Source organism: Phodopus roborovskii, unplaced genomic scaffold (assembly GCF_943737965.1).
Source record: "Phodopus roborovskii unplaced genomic scaffold, PHOROB, whole genome shotgun sequence".
Lineage (NCBI taxonomy): Eukaryota > Metazoa > Chordata > Mammalia > Rodentia > Cricetidae > Phodopus > Phodopus roborovskii.
In genome coordinates, this window is record NW_026126689.1 from 5,475,054 (window position 1) to 5,488,826 (window position 13,773).

Sequence of the window (13,773 nt, forward strand, 5' to 3'; positions counted from 1 at the left end):
CGGGAAGGGCAGGGAAGGAGAGGACACACAGAGCGGCCAGGTGAGGTGGGCCCGGTGTGGCCCACACAGGGATATAAGTACCATCGCAGCATCTCCCCACATACGAGCCGAGCCTGGGCAGGGCTGGGCCCCCAAGACTGAGCTGACCTATAAGAGCTTTGAAGAACTGAGCAGCCATTTGGTGTCTGCTGTGAGCAAGCAGCTCTCTGAGCTCCGATTTCTGGACTCTCTTAGCAGTAGGTGTGGGCTGTCTGGCTGTTTGTGGGGGATCGAGAACAAACACGCATTCACCCCACATGGGGTGCTGACAGCAAAGCGGTCTACCCAAGCCTAGCTTAGTGTGCCCGTATGACAATTTGGGGTTACCTGTAGCAGCACAGGCGAGGAGTTACTTAGTCGAGCACGGGTGACTCGCAGGCGGCTGCGTCCCTGAAAAGTTCACCCCAGCATAGATGACAACTCACAAACCTGCGTCCCTGGAGTTCCCTCCCCGCACAGCCCGCAGGCAGCTCTGACCATGGGAACCGCTCCTTTCGGAAGCAATTGGTGCTGCTTATATAAACCGGGTAAATCTTGTAACTTCCTGAGCTCCCTAAGCCTGATAAGTTGCATGAGCCCCTCTCTTCCCTCCAGGATGGATGTTTCAATTCCCGGGAATTAACTACACAACGGCCGACTATAATGCCTTGTCTCCTGTGGAAGTCCAGATCTCCATCTCTGTCTCCGTCTCCTCCCTCCTTCCTCTTCTCTCTCCTCGCTCCCTGAGACAGGCTGGACGTTCTCTGCACACCTAGCTGCAGCACGGATCACTGTGGCACAAACGCCCTCGATCACACCGATGAGGTGGTTAAACACGGGACAAGGGTGCAGGGCTCCCACACAAGCCTTGTGTCGTGTTCTAAGTACCTGGGGCATAGCTTCAAGGCCGCTGTGTGCGAGCCCATGTCTGGTGTGGTTGTAGCCTGAGGCCAGGAGGTGACTAGAGGGATGTGTTCCCTCCCCTTCACCTTCCCCTCTCCTCCCCACCGCCTGCTCCCTCACAGCCAGCTGGAAAAGCGCAGGGTTAAACCCTCAGTTCTGACAGGAGGAAACTTCAAGAAAAAAAAAATATCTAGTTTCCTTGGCTCTCAGGCTCTCCAAAGATAACAAAGAAGATCTGATTTCAGGAGTGGAGTCCCAGCACCTTGAGCTTCACTACCAGGGGCAACCAACCAACCGTGAGCGGAAGCCTCTCTCTTAGATGCCTACAGAACGAAGGTGAGCTCACAGACGCACTGATTGAGTCTCTCGGGGCTCTCAGCTGGGGACCTCAGGCACAGCTGCCCACTGAGTCCCTGTCAGGTAGATCAGGAAGTCTGAGTCAAGAGGGTGAAGCCTCTCAGCTCTGCCTTGCAGCTTCTGCCACCGTGCCTCTGCGGCCCAATCCTGCTGCTGGGACCACGCACCCACCCACCCATCCTCTGCCCTTGCTATCCCTGAGCAAGGGTTCAGGACCCTGGCTGTGCAGACAGATGAGAGGACATAATGACAGGCAAGGGTAGAGCCATTTGGGGTGGCCTCCGGGGTTACGGGAGGTGGGGGGGGGTTACTTGAGGACACAGACCCACCATACAAGTGTTGCCCCTCTGACTGGACCACGGGTTGTGCAAAGCCCACAGGGGTGGATTCCGGTAAGAGGGCAGGGAAGAGATATCACAACGACACCTCGGTGCCAGACAGCTTCGCCTGGCCACTGGCTATCAGATTCTATCTCGTACAGAGTATTAAACCAGACAAGGGATCCTAACAGTGGCATTTGCTAAGTTCATCTCCTGAGGCCACTGTCCACTCCTTGATGGCCTGTGACACTATCCTGTCCTGCTCCCACCCTGGAAATGGCAGGAGATCTGACTGAGGGGGACAGAGCACCCACAGTGCACAGTGCACAGAGGCGGCGGCTGCCTGCCCCCTGCTACCCACCTGGACAGCTGGATAAATGGAGTTGACAACCCTGAAGGACAGCCAGGCTTAGGCGGACCAAGGGCACAGAGTGCGGCTCCACAAAGAGCCCTGCCATTGCTCACAGTAACAGGGAGCCGTGGGGAGGGCTCCCATGAGACCTCACTAACCCTTGCCATCCAAGCCAGGCTCAGAGCGCTGTCACAACTCACCCACAACACTGGCACATGAAGACCGCACCGGTATCCCCTGCCCTGTGCACACATAAGCATGCACTCCAGCCTTTTACACACCGGGATCTGGGAGCACAGTGCCCTACAGGGTACTTTATCCTTCGCCTGCCATTCACGCAGCAAGCGTGAGATGGGGAGCCGGGTCCTACAGTGAGGCTTTGCATTGGTGAGGCTAACTTTTTAAAACATATAACATAGCTTTAAGCCAAAACAATTTGGGGCCTTCTTCTTCCTTCTTCCTCCTTCCTCCTTCTTCTTCCTCCTTCCTCCTTCTTCTTCCTTCTTCCTTCTTCCTTCTTCCTCTTCCTCCTTCCTCCTCCTCCTCCTTCCTCCTTCCACCTTCTTCCTCCTTCTTCCTTCTTCCTTCCTCCTTCCTCCTTCCTCCTTCTTCTTCCTCCTTCCACCTTCTTCCTTCCTCCTTCCTCCTTCCTCCTTCCTTCTTCTTCCTCCTTCTTCCTTCCTCCTTCCTCCTTCCTCCTTCCTTCTTCTTCCTCCTTCCTCCTTCCTCCTTCCTCCTTCCTCCTCCTTCCTCCTTCTTCTTTCCTCCTTCCTCCTTCCTCCTTCCTCTTCTTCCTTCCTCCTTCCTCCTTCCTCTTCTTCCTTCCTCCTTCCTCCTTCCTCTTCTTCCTTCCTCCTTCCTCCTTCTTCCTTCTTCCTTCTCCTCCTCCTCTCTTCTTCTTCTTCTTTTTTAACAGGGATCAGTGATCTGGCCACATGCCAATTCCCAATGAACAGCATGTGACCCAAAGTGAACCAAACTTCGAATGTTTGCTTTGTTATTTCATAACAAAGACATTACAAGCCCCCCCCCATCCTATTTTTTCCTCTAAGAAAAAAACTATCTGAGCAAAATTACAACGCATAAGATACTAAGGTCAAATTACAAAATGATAACCTGACACATTTATTTTGTCCCCTTTAGATTACTGAAGCACACAATGATGTTAAGAAATTGGTGTGGGATTTATTTTCCCAGTTGTAGGGATAAATACTGCATATATTGGTTAGGTAAGTGCTCTACCACTGGGCCCTGTCCCCAGCCCAGGAAATCATGTTGGGGGTGGGGGGGGTCTTCCCACGTTTTTCAGAGCTGACCACAGGAGTTTCCTAATGTTTAATTTCTTCCACTATCTTTCAAAATAGGCTTTTGCGCCCATTTCCTACCTCGTGTCATCAAAATCTGAGAACTAACATGGACACAGACCATACCTCCCCATCATGCCAGCATTACCAGTTATGCTCAGGACCAGCTTCAGTTGTGACAGATGCTCACTCGCCCTCTGGCTTAAAATAGCTGTCATCGATGTCAGGCACGGCAAATGCTCTCTGCCAGCTTAATAGCCCATTAGGCGACTTCATGAAAGAGGAAAATGAATCCGTCACCAAAGGGGAGCATCAACTTCACCCACCACCATGGGCTAGAGACCTTGCATGTATCAATCATCGAAAAGGCTTTGATTCGTTAAAAATAGAAGTCAGCACACTGCATGGCTACAGAAGCTGCCTGCTAGATTTTTCAGAACCCAGCAGCACTACAGTTGGAGAATGAGCACCCTGGAGACACACAGAGCTCAAAGAGGACCCCTACAAAGCTCTCTCTCTCTCTCTCTCTCTCTCTCTCTCTCGATGCCATGTGGCATACTTCCAAGAATGGCATGATAGGAAATCTCTTGCAACTCTAGGCATCTACCCTGGCCACAGCCAATGGAGTCCACAGGCTTTCCCTTGAAACATCTGCAATTTACACTGAAGTCATTCTCCTTCTAGCTGAAAAACAAAAACAAAAAAAAAAAAAAAACCCACAAACTATTTTAATTGCTTGAAGCAATTCTACTATGTGGTAATTATCACATTGCTTTGTAATTATTTGCTTTGTGAATGCCTCTCTTCAACCCCACCCTTCTCCATCCCCCAGACTCTAGCTCCTTAAAAGAACTCCCCATGGCCTTGATACCCAGTTCATGCCTGGTATGTAGAGAAACTCAGGGACTTAAGACAGACCGAGTCCACTTGAATTGGCAATGTCAGTAATTTTTTTCCTCTTTCTTAGATTTTGACTCTTATTATGAATCCCAGAATCTATTATACTTGTACGGCTAATCATCAAGATTTATGCACCTTGAACATCCATCCCTTTAAGAGCTAGACTGTTGTATTGTGAGAAATTGGAAATTATCACCATATATTTCTATATTTGGAGTCTTCCATGCCAACCATCCAAAAGAAATTAATAACCCCAATTACTAGAGTCTCTGAGGCCAATCTCATGGTAAAATTAAATATGTATGCGACATACTTAACTCAATGGGTAGCACATGGGAACTCTCTTCGAACACTGGCTCTCTGTCCCCACACATGCTACTAGTATCTCTAAAGTGACAACAGTGTGGTTTGCAGGGCCATCCTCGGGCACCTGCTCCGTCACTGCAGACCGGGAACATTGAGACGCCATCATGTGGACACCGAGTTTTGTGTGTTTTCCCCGGTGAAACCAGTGGCTGCTCTGTTTTAATTTTACTCCCTCTCTTTCATATCTCCATTCGCCACTCCGAGCTGCCAGTGCCTAGAAGCAGGCAGCACACTGTGGGCTCTGTGCATGCAACGATAACCAGGTAATAAGAGAGCAACGAAGACAGAAAAGAACGTTCCAGCCTTCAGAACTGTCTTCCTCAGGGTTCATCCACTAAGGAAGTCTAGCTATCAGGGGTGTGCTAAAAGAATGCTCATGTTTATGTAGCTACAAACCGAGTCCGATCCTTTGGATGCTGAGTGAGGAAATGATATACGGAGAAGAGCTGGGAAACCCAACAGAAGTATGCCATGCTTCCTCGCAGGATGGATGGAAAGGTCAACATTAAGGATGGGGCCAGCAGTGAGAGTGAGCTCTCTGGCCACCTACAGGCAATGGATTCCCATGGAGAAGAAGTGTAAAAATAGCTAACTATCTCTGTTTGCTCGTTAAGTCACTCTCTCATTTGTAATGCAAGTCTCTAAGGGTTGCTAGACTAGAAATTCCCAAACCAATAGGCATAGATATTTAGTTCTTTGCTGAGGGATCACACATGAGCCAGCTGCTACCATTTGGAGGCACACAGAAGCTTGTAATCAGAGCCAACCCTCCTGCTTAATGACCTCCCGCTAGGTGCAGATCCCCTAGGTACAGCCTGAACCCATGAGCATGCCTCACCCTTTACAAATAACAACACAGGGGACTAGCAGGTTGCCACAATAATATTTCAAGCAACTTGGAGATGTGCTGGAGTTAAGTCCCAGGAGCAGATCCCATCGGGTAGGTGAAATTTCAGATGCCTACCCGAAGAAGGAATTAAGATCACTGTCTAACTGATAGTGGTTTGAGTTTTGTTTGGTTGGCTTGGTCTTTTTAAATCTAAAACAAACTCTACAAATCCACAATGCAATCGGTACCAACTCAGGCAGTTCTGACCCATAGATGTGGGTCATCATAGCTAGTAGATCCATGCCAATGTTCTGAGATCATCCAGAGATCTCAGAATGTATGTACAACCCCCTTCCCCCAAGCCCTCCCAGTGACAGCACAGCAGAGTCACAGCCAAAAAGACGCAGTTGTACTTACGCAGGGCATGCCACTCATCCTGGCGAATGGTCTTGGTGATGTTGAATGTGAGGTTCCTGGGGATTGTTGCTGAGGAGTAGTGGTACTTGATGTAAGTGCATCTCTCAATTTCGCCTGGATGAAAGAAACAGAAAACCATGTGTGAATAAGGCACTGACCACCTCTTCTGCATCCATCCTGAAGGAAGAGACATGTTTCATGTTGGACCTGATTATAGCTACAGTTTATACTGGCCAATAAGCTTGACTCAGAAAGAACAAGAGAGCAAACCTACAATCGGATGGCACCAACTTCGGAAGATGCATTTCTAGGATCACGCATAGAGTAGGAGAATCAAAATTTGCACCACAAGCTTTTTCAAAAGTGGTGCTCATTTTTGCCAGCATAAGGAAAACCAACTTTCAGAGTTTAAAAAGGTTAATTGCACCCAAGGAACAATATTTATCAACAACACTTAGGGTGTCCTCTTGCCTACCTATGCGCAGGAACATACAACTACACACAGGCGTGCGTGTACACACACACACACACACACACCAGCACTACCACCACCACCACCTTCAAGTTAAAAGAGGACTTTGGAGGCTAAGAGCTCTTCTACATGTCCTGAGTTCAATTCCTAGCAACCACATGGTAGCTCACAACCTTCTATAGTGGGATCTGATGCCCTCTTCTACCATGAAGATAGAGCAGTCATAGGTAAAATAAATAAATAAATAGATCTTTAAAAGAAATAAAAGAGGAACTTGCTCTTTACAGACCTTGAAAGAACAATACTCAACTTCATATGGAAAAAAAACAAAAACAAAACAGGGTAGCTAAAATAATCCTGTACAGTAAAGGAACTGTGGGAGGCATCATCATCACTGGACCCAAGCTCTACTACAGAGCTACAGTAATAAAAACAGCATAGTATTGGCATAAAAACCGACAGGTGGATCAATGGAATCAAGTCAAAGACCCTGATATAAGTCCACATACCTATGAACATCTGATTTTTGACAAATAAGCCAAAATTATACAGGGGAGGCGGTAGGGGAAAGCATCTTCAACAAATGGTGCCATCATAACTGGATGTCGGCTTATAGACAAATGCAAATAGATCCATATCTGTCGCCCTGAACAAAATTCAAGTCCAAATGTTTCAAGGACCTCAATGCAAATCCAGTTACATTGAACCTGATATAATAGAAGGCGGGAAATAGCCTTGAGCACACAGGCACAGGAGAGCACTTCCTGAACATAACACCAGTAGCACAGACACTGAGAGCAACAACTAATAAATCGGACCCCTTGAAACTGAAAATCTCCTGAAGGGCACAGGACACCGTCAACAAGACCAAACAGCAGCCCACAGAGTGGATAAAGATCTTCACCAGCCCCACATCTAACAGACGGCTGACCTCCAAAATATTACATATAAAGTCAGGAAGCTAGACGTCACAAAAACAAATAATCCAATTTTAAAATGGGGTACGGACCTCAACAGAAGAGTCTCAAATGGGCAAGAAACACTTGAAGAAATGTTCATCATCCTTAGCCATCAGAGAAATGCAAATCAAAATTACCCTGAGGGGCCAACTTACACCAGAAAGGCCAAGATCAAAAACAAAAGAAGCAGCTTATGCTGGAGAGGATGAGGAGTAAGGGGAACACTCCTCCACTGTTGGTGGGAGAGCAAACTTGCACAGCCACTCTGGAAATCAAAATAGCAATTTCTCAGAAAACTGGGACTCAATCTACCTCAAGACCCAGCTATACGACTCTTGGGCATATACCTAAGGGATGCCCAATCATACCACAGGACACTTGCTCAACTATGTTCACAGCAGCAGTATTCATAATAGCCAGAACCTGGAAACAACCTAGACGCCCCTCAACCGAAGAATGAATAAAGAAATGTGGCCCTTTTTTTTTTTTTGGTTTTTCGAGACAGGGTTTCTCTGTAGCTTTGGAGCTTGTCCTGGAACTCACTCTGTAGATCAGGCTGGCCTCAAACTCACAGAGCTCTGCCTCTGCCTCCCGAGTGCTGGGATTAAAAGTGTGCGCCACCACACTTTGACACGCCTGTCAAAAGTGTGGTACATTTACACAGTGGAGTATTACTCAGCTATTAAGCATGGTGACATCAGGAACTAGAAAAAAACCTCATCTTGAGTGAGGTAACCATACCCGGAAAGACAGACGTGGTATGCACTCACTCACAAGTGGATTCTAGCTGTACAGGGTAACCATGCTACAGTGCACAGCCCTAGAGAGGCTAAGTAATGAGGATCGAAGGAGGGATGCATGGGTTTCCCTGGGAATGTGAAACAGAGATGTCCTGGGTAGACCGCAGGCAGGTAGGAACGGGAGCAGGAGGGACCGGGGTGGATGGGGGAGAGGAGTAATGAACGAGATAACCCTGATGGAGGTACATTCCAGAGTTAGATAGAAACCTGATACAAGCATTTCCCACAAATCTACAAGGATGACCCTAGTTAAAACCTATAGCAATCGTTTATAGGTGGCCCGAACTGGACACCTCCTGTAATCAGATGGGTGACTACCCCAGTTGTAATCAGAGAGCCTTCATCCAGTGACTGATGGAAACAGATGCCAAGATCCACAGCCAAGCATCGGGTCAAGCCTATAGAATAGAGAGAGAAAGGGTTATAGCAGCCAGAGGGTGTTAGGGTCATCACAAGGGAACCCACAGAAGCCACTGGCCTGCTCATGGGCTCTCACAGCCATGGATTGATGGCTAGGCAGCCTGCATGGGACCAACCTAGGCCCTCTGCATATGTGTGATGGTTGTGTGGTTGCTCTACCAGTGAGACCCCTGGCAGTGGAAGCATCCCTAACTTTGTCTGGCTCTTAGGAAACTATTCCTCATACTGGGTTGCCTCGCCCAGCCTTACTACAAGGAGCTTAGTCCGATGTCAACTTGATATGGTTTGCTTTGCTGGCAGCTATGGGAGGCCTGGTGTGAACTGGGGAGGCAGGCCAAGGGGAGGGGATGGTTGGAGGGCAAAGGGGAAGCTTCAGTCAGGATGTAAAATAAACGGAAGTTTTTAATTAAGAAAAAAATAGGAATTTGCACACAGGCCGGGGAGCTCACTTCAGCCCTGAAGATAGTGTCTGTGCTATCAGCACCCAGTCTTCTAGAACGTGATAGGGCTGGAAGCCTACCATCCTTTTCTTCTCTCCATCCCCCAATTTCATTTCTGAACAGAAGACTTTCAAATCAGTCTGGTTTCCTTTGAACCACTCTCTTCCCAGGTTTCTTGAATAAAAGAACATTATCACCCTGGCCTCAGTGCGTGGTCCAGCACACTCGGTAACTACATTCTAATATGGTCCTTATCCCCACAGGTAAGTGTGGTGCTCACCCCTGATCTTGTAAACTTCTCTTTGAAACAGAGACCGTGATAGAAAACTACAATGGATCAAAACGCAGAGTTGTAGTTCCCAGCCCAAATAGATACATCATTAAGACATCGCCCACAGCTAATGCTCAGAGCGTATTTTGGAAGATGGGGGAGAGAGACTTAAGAGCCAAAGGATGAGGGAAGTTGCTGTGAGACCATGTCTCCTAGTTATGTCAGAAGCCTCACCCACACGGCTTCAGCAACATGACTGCCTAAACATGAGCCCAACAAGGACAACAACAATAGTTATATACAAAAATGATTGGCGGGGGGAGACCACAAAGTGTAAACCTACGCAGAGAACCGTAGACAACTAAGGAGAGCTGAGCGTGGGGGAAATAGTCTTACTCATGGGACAGCACATGAATTAGTTATCCAATACCAAATGGTCAGCCCTAAACATACATACACATACACATAGCATTATACAGACTGGGAAGGTTACATTTAGGAATATAGATGTATGTGCATATACATACATGCATGTAACAAGAATTAATGAGAAAAGAGGCCATGAATTTTAAAGAAAGTAAAGAGGGTTATATGGGAGGGTTTGGAGGAAGAAAAGGCAAGGGGGAAATGGTGTGATTATAAATATAATCTCAAAAAGGAAAAAATTTAAAGTCACTACTAATCAGCTTGCTGTGTAGTCAAGTTGCCAAACTGTCCCTACATCTTAGGGCAGAGACCCTTAACGGTAGCACCGGGGCCGGCAGTATGAGCGCCCCACAGGAACTTGCTGGAAAGGGGTCTTCTTGCATATAAACCTCAGATAGACAGAAATTTCAAGATAGAGCCTGGCTAAGACATTAAAGCCTTCCAGGTGGTGCTTGCCTAAGTTTGAGGATTGCTCTTTTGAATCTAACAGAATTTTCAAGGCATTAATTCAAGAACCTCCCACATTTGCAAGTTTCCAAAAGGAGGCTGGCTAGGACTACTTCACACCTCACTTTCAACCTCCTGAGGTTTCTGTTGACGTTTGCTTATCTGGGGGATATTAAAAACCTAGTGTCGGAGCATTGTGAAGAATCAGGAAGGGGGTGGTTTTTAAAGGTTAGGGGTTTTGAAATTTGGTTTTTCACCTGGATGGATTTTGATGGTAATCCATTTTGCACCCCACTGATTTTCAATTTATAACTGGTGGCACCTGATTGAATTGTCTAACCGCTGGCCCACTGTCAGCAGGGAACCTGGCAATTGGTGGCGTGCAATAATTTACAGAAAGCCTTGTGAAACTGATGCCTTATTGGGAATCATATTTGGACAAGTGCCCAGTTGCCAGTTATTGTCAGATGTTCCTCTAACAGGACACTCCACGTTCTGGAGTCTGCCCTGCCCTCTTCCCCTGTACCTTCAGTTTTCAGGCCCTCTACCTCTGAACCAACGTACAAAGCCCCTGTGACTCCTCAAATGCCCTGAATTCCCCGCCACCTCGTCAACGCACCTCCTTACACCTCATCCTGCCCACCTCCCTTGACTGGTCTAGAATATATACCTACCAGACAATTCCCATTGCCTCAACTCAAGTCCTCCCCACATAACTATACTCGAATTACATAATTTCTATTAAAAACATCATATCTCCTCTGTCCATACATCAGTGCTGAATCTGCCTCTTCCCTGGGAGACCCTTCTTTCCTGGTCATCAAGTTCTATCTACCTTACTCCAGAGACCTTATCTTTCTTCCCTGTACTTACTTTATCAATGGCAGTTGTCCCAACAAAGTCACATGCAACACAGCGCTTCAGCCAAAGCCAGGCCACAGACAGGAATGGGGTCCCCTAAGACAACAGCACCTACTAATGTCTGATGTCATGGCAACCTTAGTGCATGTAAACACACTCGATCTACAAAATTCACAAAGTGAATCAAGATCTCCTGTGGACAGACTTTTCAGAGTGTGTCCCCATTGTTAGATGATGTATGACAAAAACAAAATAACCTCGCTTTTCAACCTTACATGTGTCACGGCACACTTGGAGATGTACACAGAGCACCCTGGGTTACACAACTGGGCCACCCTGTGCAAGCTCCCTGAAACAGGAAGAACTGGCATTTTTAACACACCTAGAGCCTATTCCTTATCCCTGGCTTCTGTACGTATCACGGCAGAGATAACAGTCCACTGTATGACCTCATTGCGTAGGGTATACTATTACCACTGTCTCCCAGTTTTACGAACGGTACGGAAGTGGTAGGATAAGACAATTCAGTGACTTGACCCGGATAAGAACTCGGGGCTGTCTACCCCAAACCTCCCTCCACTCAGCTACCCCTGCCCCTGTGTGTCATGTGATCCCATACTCTACCAGAGGAATCTGATGATGCTGACTGGTCCTGACGGTGACTTCCAGGGAAAGCCTTCCCCACTTCAGGGAAACATGGTGCCGGGTGCTGGGTGCTGGGCTCACACTTCCTCCTCTCCACCCTCTCATGACGGGAAGACACCATGGCTATGACTTACCTGTTTACATGTCTCACTCTTCCTCTTGTGTTTCTCAAGGGCAGGGACACTGTCTTATCCATCCATCTTTATCTCCCCTGCCTCTAGCACAGGGCACACACCAATACCATGCACTTTGGAGAGAGGCATGACTACCACAAGGCACCCTTGGGAAGGCCACAATGTACAGAGCCCAGCTGGATTTATTACAGGCAAGGAATTCAAATAATTGGGGCAAATTAAAAGCGTGATGGTTAAAAGGAGGAGATTGTGGCAGAACCCTGAGAGACTGCGGAGCGTTCGCACACTCTGAACCAGAAGAGGCAGAAGTTAGCCGCACTGATCACAGATCCATGCCTCGATGTACTTGGTAAAGGTAGGTCAATGGGGGTTCTTGCTGAAGTGAGGACATAGGAAAGAAAGACCAGAAGCAGATATAAAGCACAGAAGGTTAAAAGTAAGCGTTGCCAGCAATGGATTCAGTAGTTATAGTGAGGTAGGTTGTGTTCCGCATAACGGAACTTCTCGGAGGACCTGGGAGCCTAAAGCTGGCTGTTGCTCTGTTTGTCAAACCCTGCACTCTGCTGGGCAAGGTTGGGGAGCTACACTGCCAGAGAGGTTGCCCTGATCTAATTTCCACAACAACAACAACGCAATGTGATCTAACTGTGGCCCTACATGCAATAATTTCAAAATCTTCTCTGGACCCGGCCTTGGAGCACAAAACCAGATGTCATTTGAGAGGCACAGATTGGTGCCTGTCACTCATGTTTGAGAGAAGTGCCTTTTTTCTTAGCTGAGGTCACGTTCTCTTAGCCTCAACACAAACCCAACAAATTGCTCTAGGTTACGGGAGAGCTGAAATGAGCTGTTGACCCCGTGGCCTCTCCACCTGCAGCTCACTTAGCCAGTGAGAGGGAAGGCCTCATGACACTCAGCAACAGCAAGAAATCAAGGTCCAGGCCATGCAGCTGGTGGCCAAAGAGCCAGGCTGGAGCAGAGGAACAGCCTCCCAGGAGCCCTGGCTGTTTACTTTGCCTCGGGGATTGTTAAGCCCCCTGCCTTTGACAGCAATTAAATTGGAAGATTCAAATATTGCCTAAAAAGAAAGGCAAAATATTTACCCCTGTGCCTGCAGGTCCTGCCAGTGTGCTGGGCTTTCATAAACACAGGCACCATCTGGGCGCCCGAGACGTGTGCCCAGAACGTGAGCTCCTGGCGACAGGCAGCTTTCCCTGCAGTGAGTGTCGCAGAGGGGCTATCTGTAAGGCGAGAGAGCTGGCAGCTGGGAGAGAGAGAGTCTCACCAGGAGAGAGGGGCAAAGATGCCCTCGCCACTTGAGTTCCAGCTCAGAGACTCCAAGGTCCTTAGAAAGTCCCAACTGAGCAGGCCCTGGCCAATGAGGTCCAAAGTGCAACTCCTCCACCCCCCCACCTCACCCCTGTGATTTCTCTCATGCTCTTCCTACCTATGGGCCAGAGCCGGAGCAAAACACAAAATACAACAGGATACTGAAGATAACTTTTCAAAGGACAGTTCAACTCAAACACACACACACACACACCAAGACAAAAATCTTATTTTAAAATGGGCAAAGAATTGAGTGACATTTCACCAAAGAAGGCATTTAAATAATTAACAGGTGCATGAAAAGGCTCAGCGTCACTAATCACTGGGAGAAATGCACATCAAAACCACGATGAAATATCATCTTACAACTGTTCAAGCGGCTGCTACCAAAAAATAAAAGTGTTAGGAGAGAGAGATAGAAAGAGAGAGAGAGAGAGAGAGAGAGAGAGAGAGAGAGGGAGGGAGAGAGAGTCAGCTAGGTGTGGTGGCCCATGCATTTAATCCGCACGCTCAGGAGGCAGAGGCAGGAAGATCTCCGAGTTCCCGATCAGCCAGGGCTATGCAGGAATGGAAAACTGAAACCCTTGAATACTAGGAATATAAATTACTACAACCACTATGGAAGGCAGTATGAAGGGTCCTCAAAAACTTAAAAATGGAGATACAGGACCAAATAATCAATATCCCAGAGAATTAAGGTCTGTATCTCAAAGAGACATCCATTCTCCTGCAATTACTAAAACATCATTCACAACAGCCAAAGAAGGAATTAACCTAATGGATAGATGAATGGATGAAAAAAA

At 47.6% G+C, this 13,773-nt stretch overlaps 1 protein-coding gene across 1 annotated transcript in view; it reads right to left on the reverse strand.

Moving 5' to 3' along the window:
* Nucleotides 1-362: 362 nt before the first annotated feature.
* The window catches only part of LOC127214314 (transmembrane protein 178B-like), a 136,073-nt gene continuing 122,662 nt past the window's right edge, over nt 363-13,773 (reverse strand). Inside the window, exons 2-5 of the mRNA XM_051174704.1 lie at nt 5,741-5,880; nt 1,268-1,334; nt 791-962; nt 363-366 (exon numbers count right to left, since the gene is read on the reverse strand). Of these exons, the coding sequence (XP_051030661.1) occupies nt 363-366; nt 791-962; nt 1,268-1,334; nt 5,741-5,880 (383 nt within the window). The remainder of the gene's footprint in view (nt 367-790; nt 963-1,267; nt 1,335-5,740; nt 5,881-13,773) is intronic.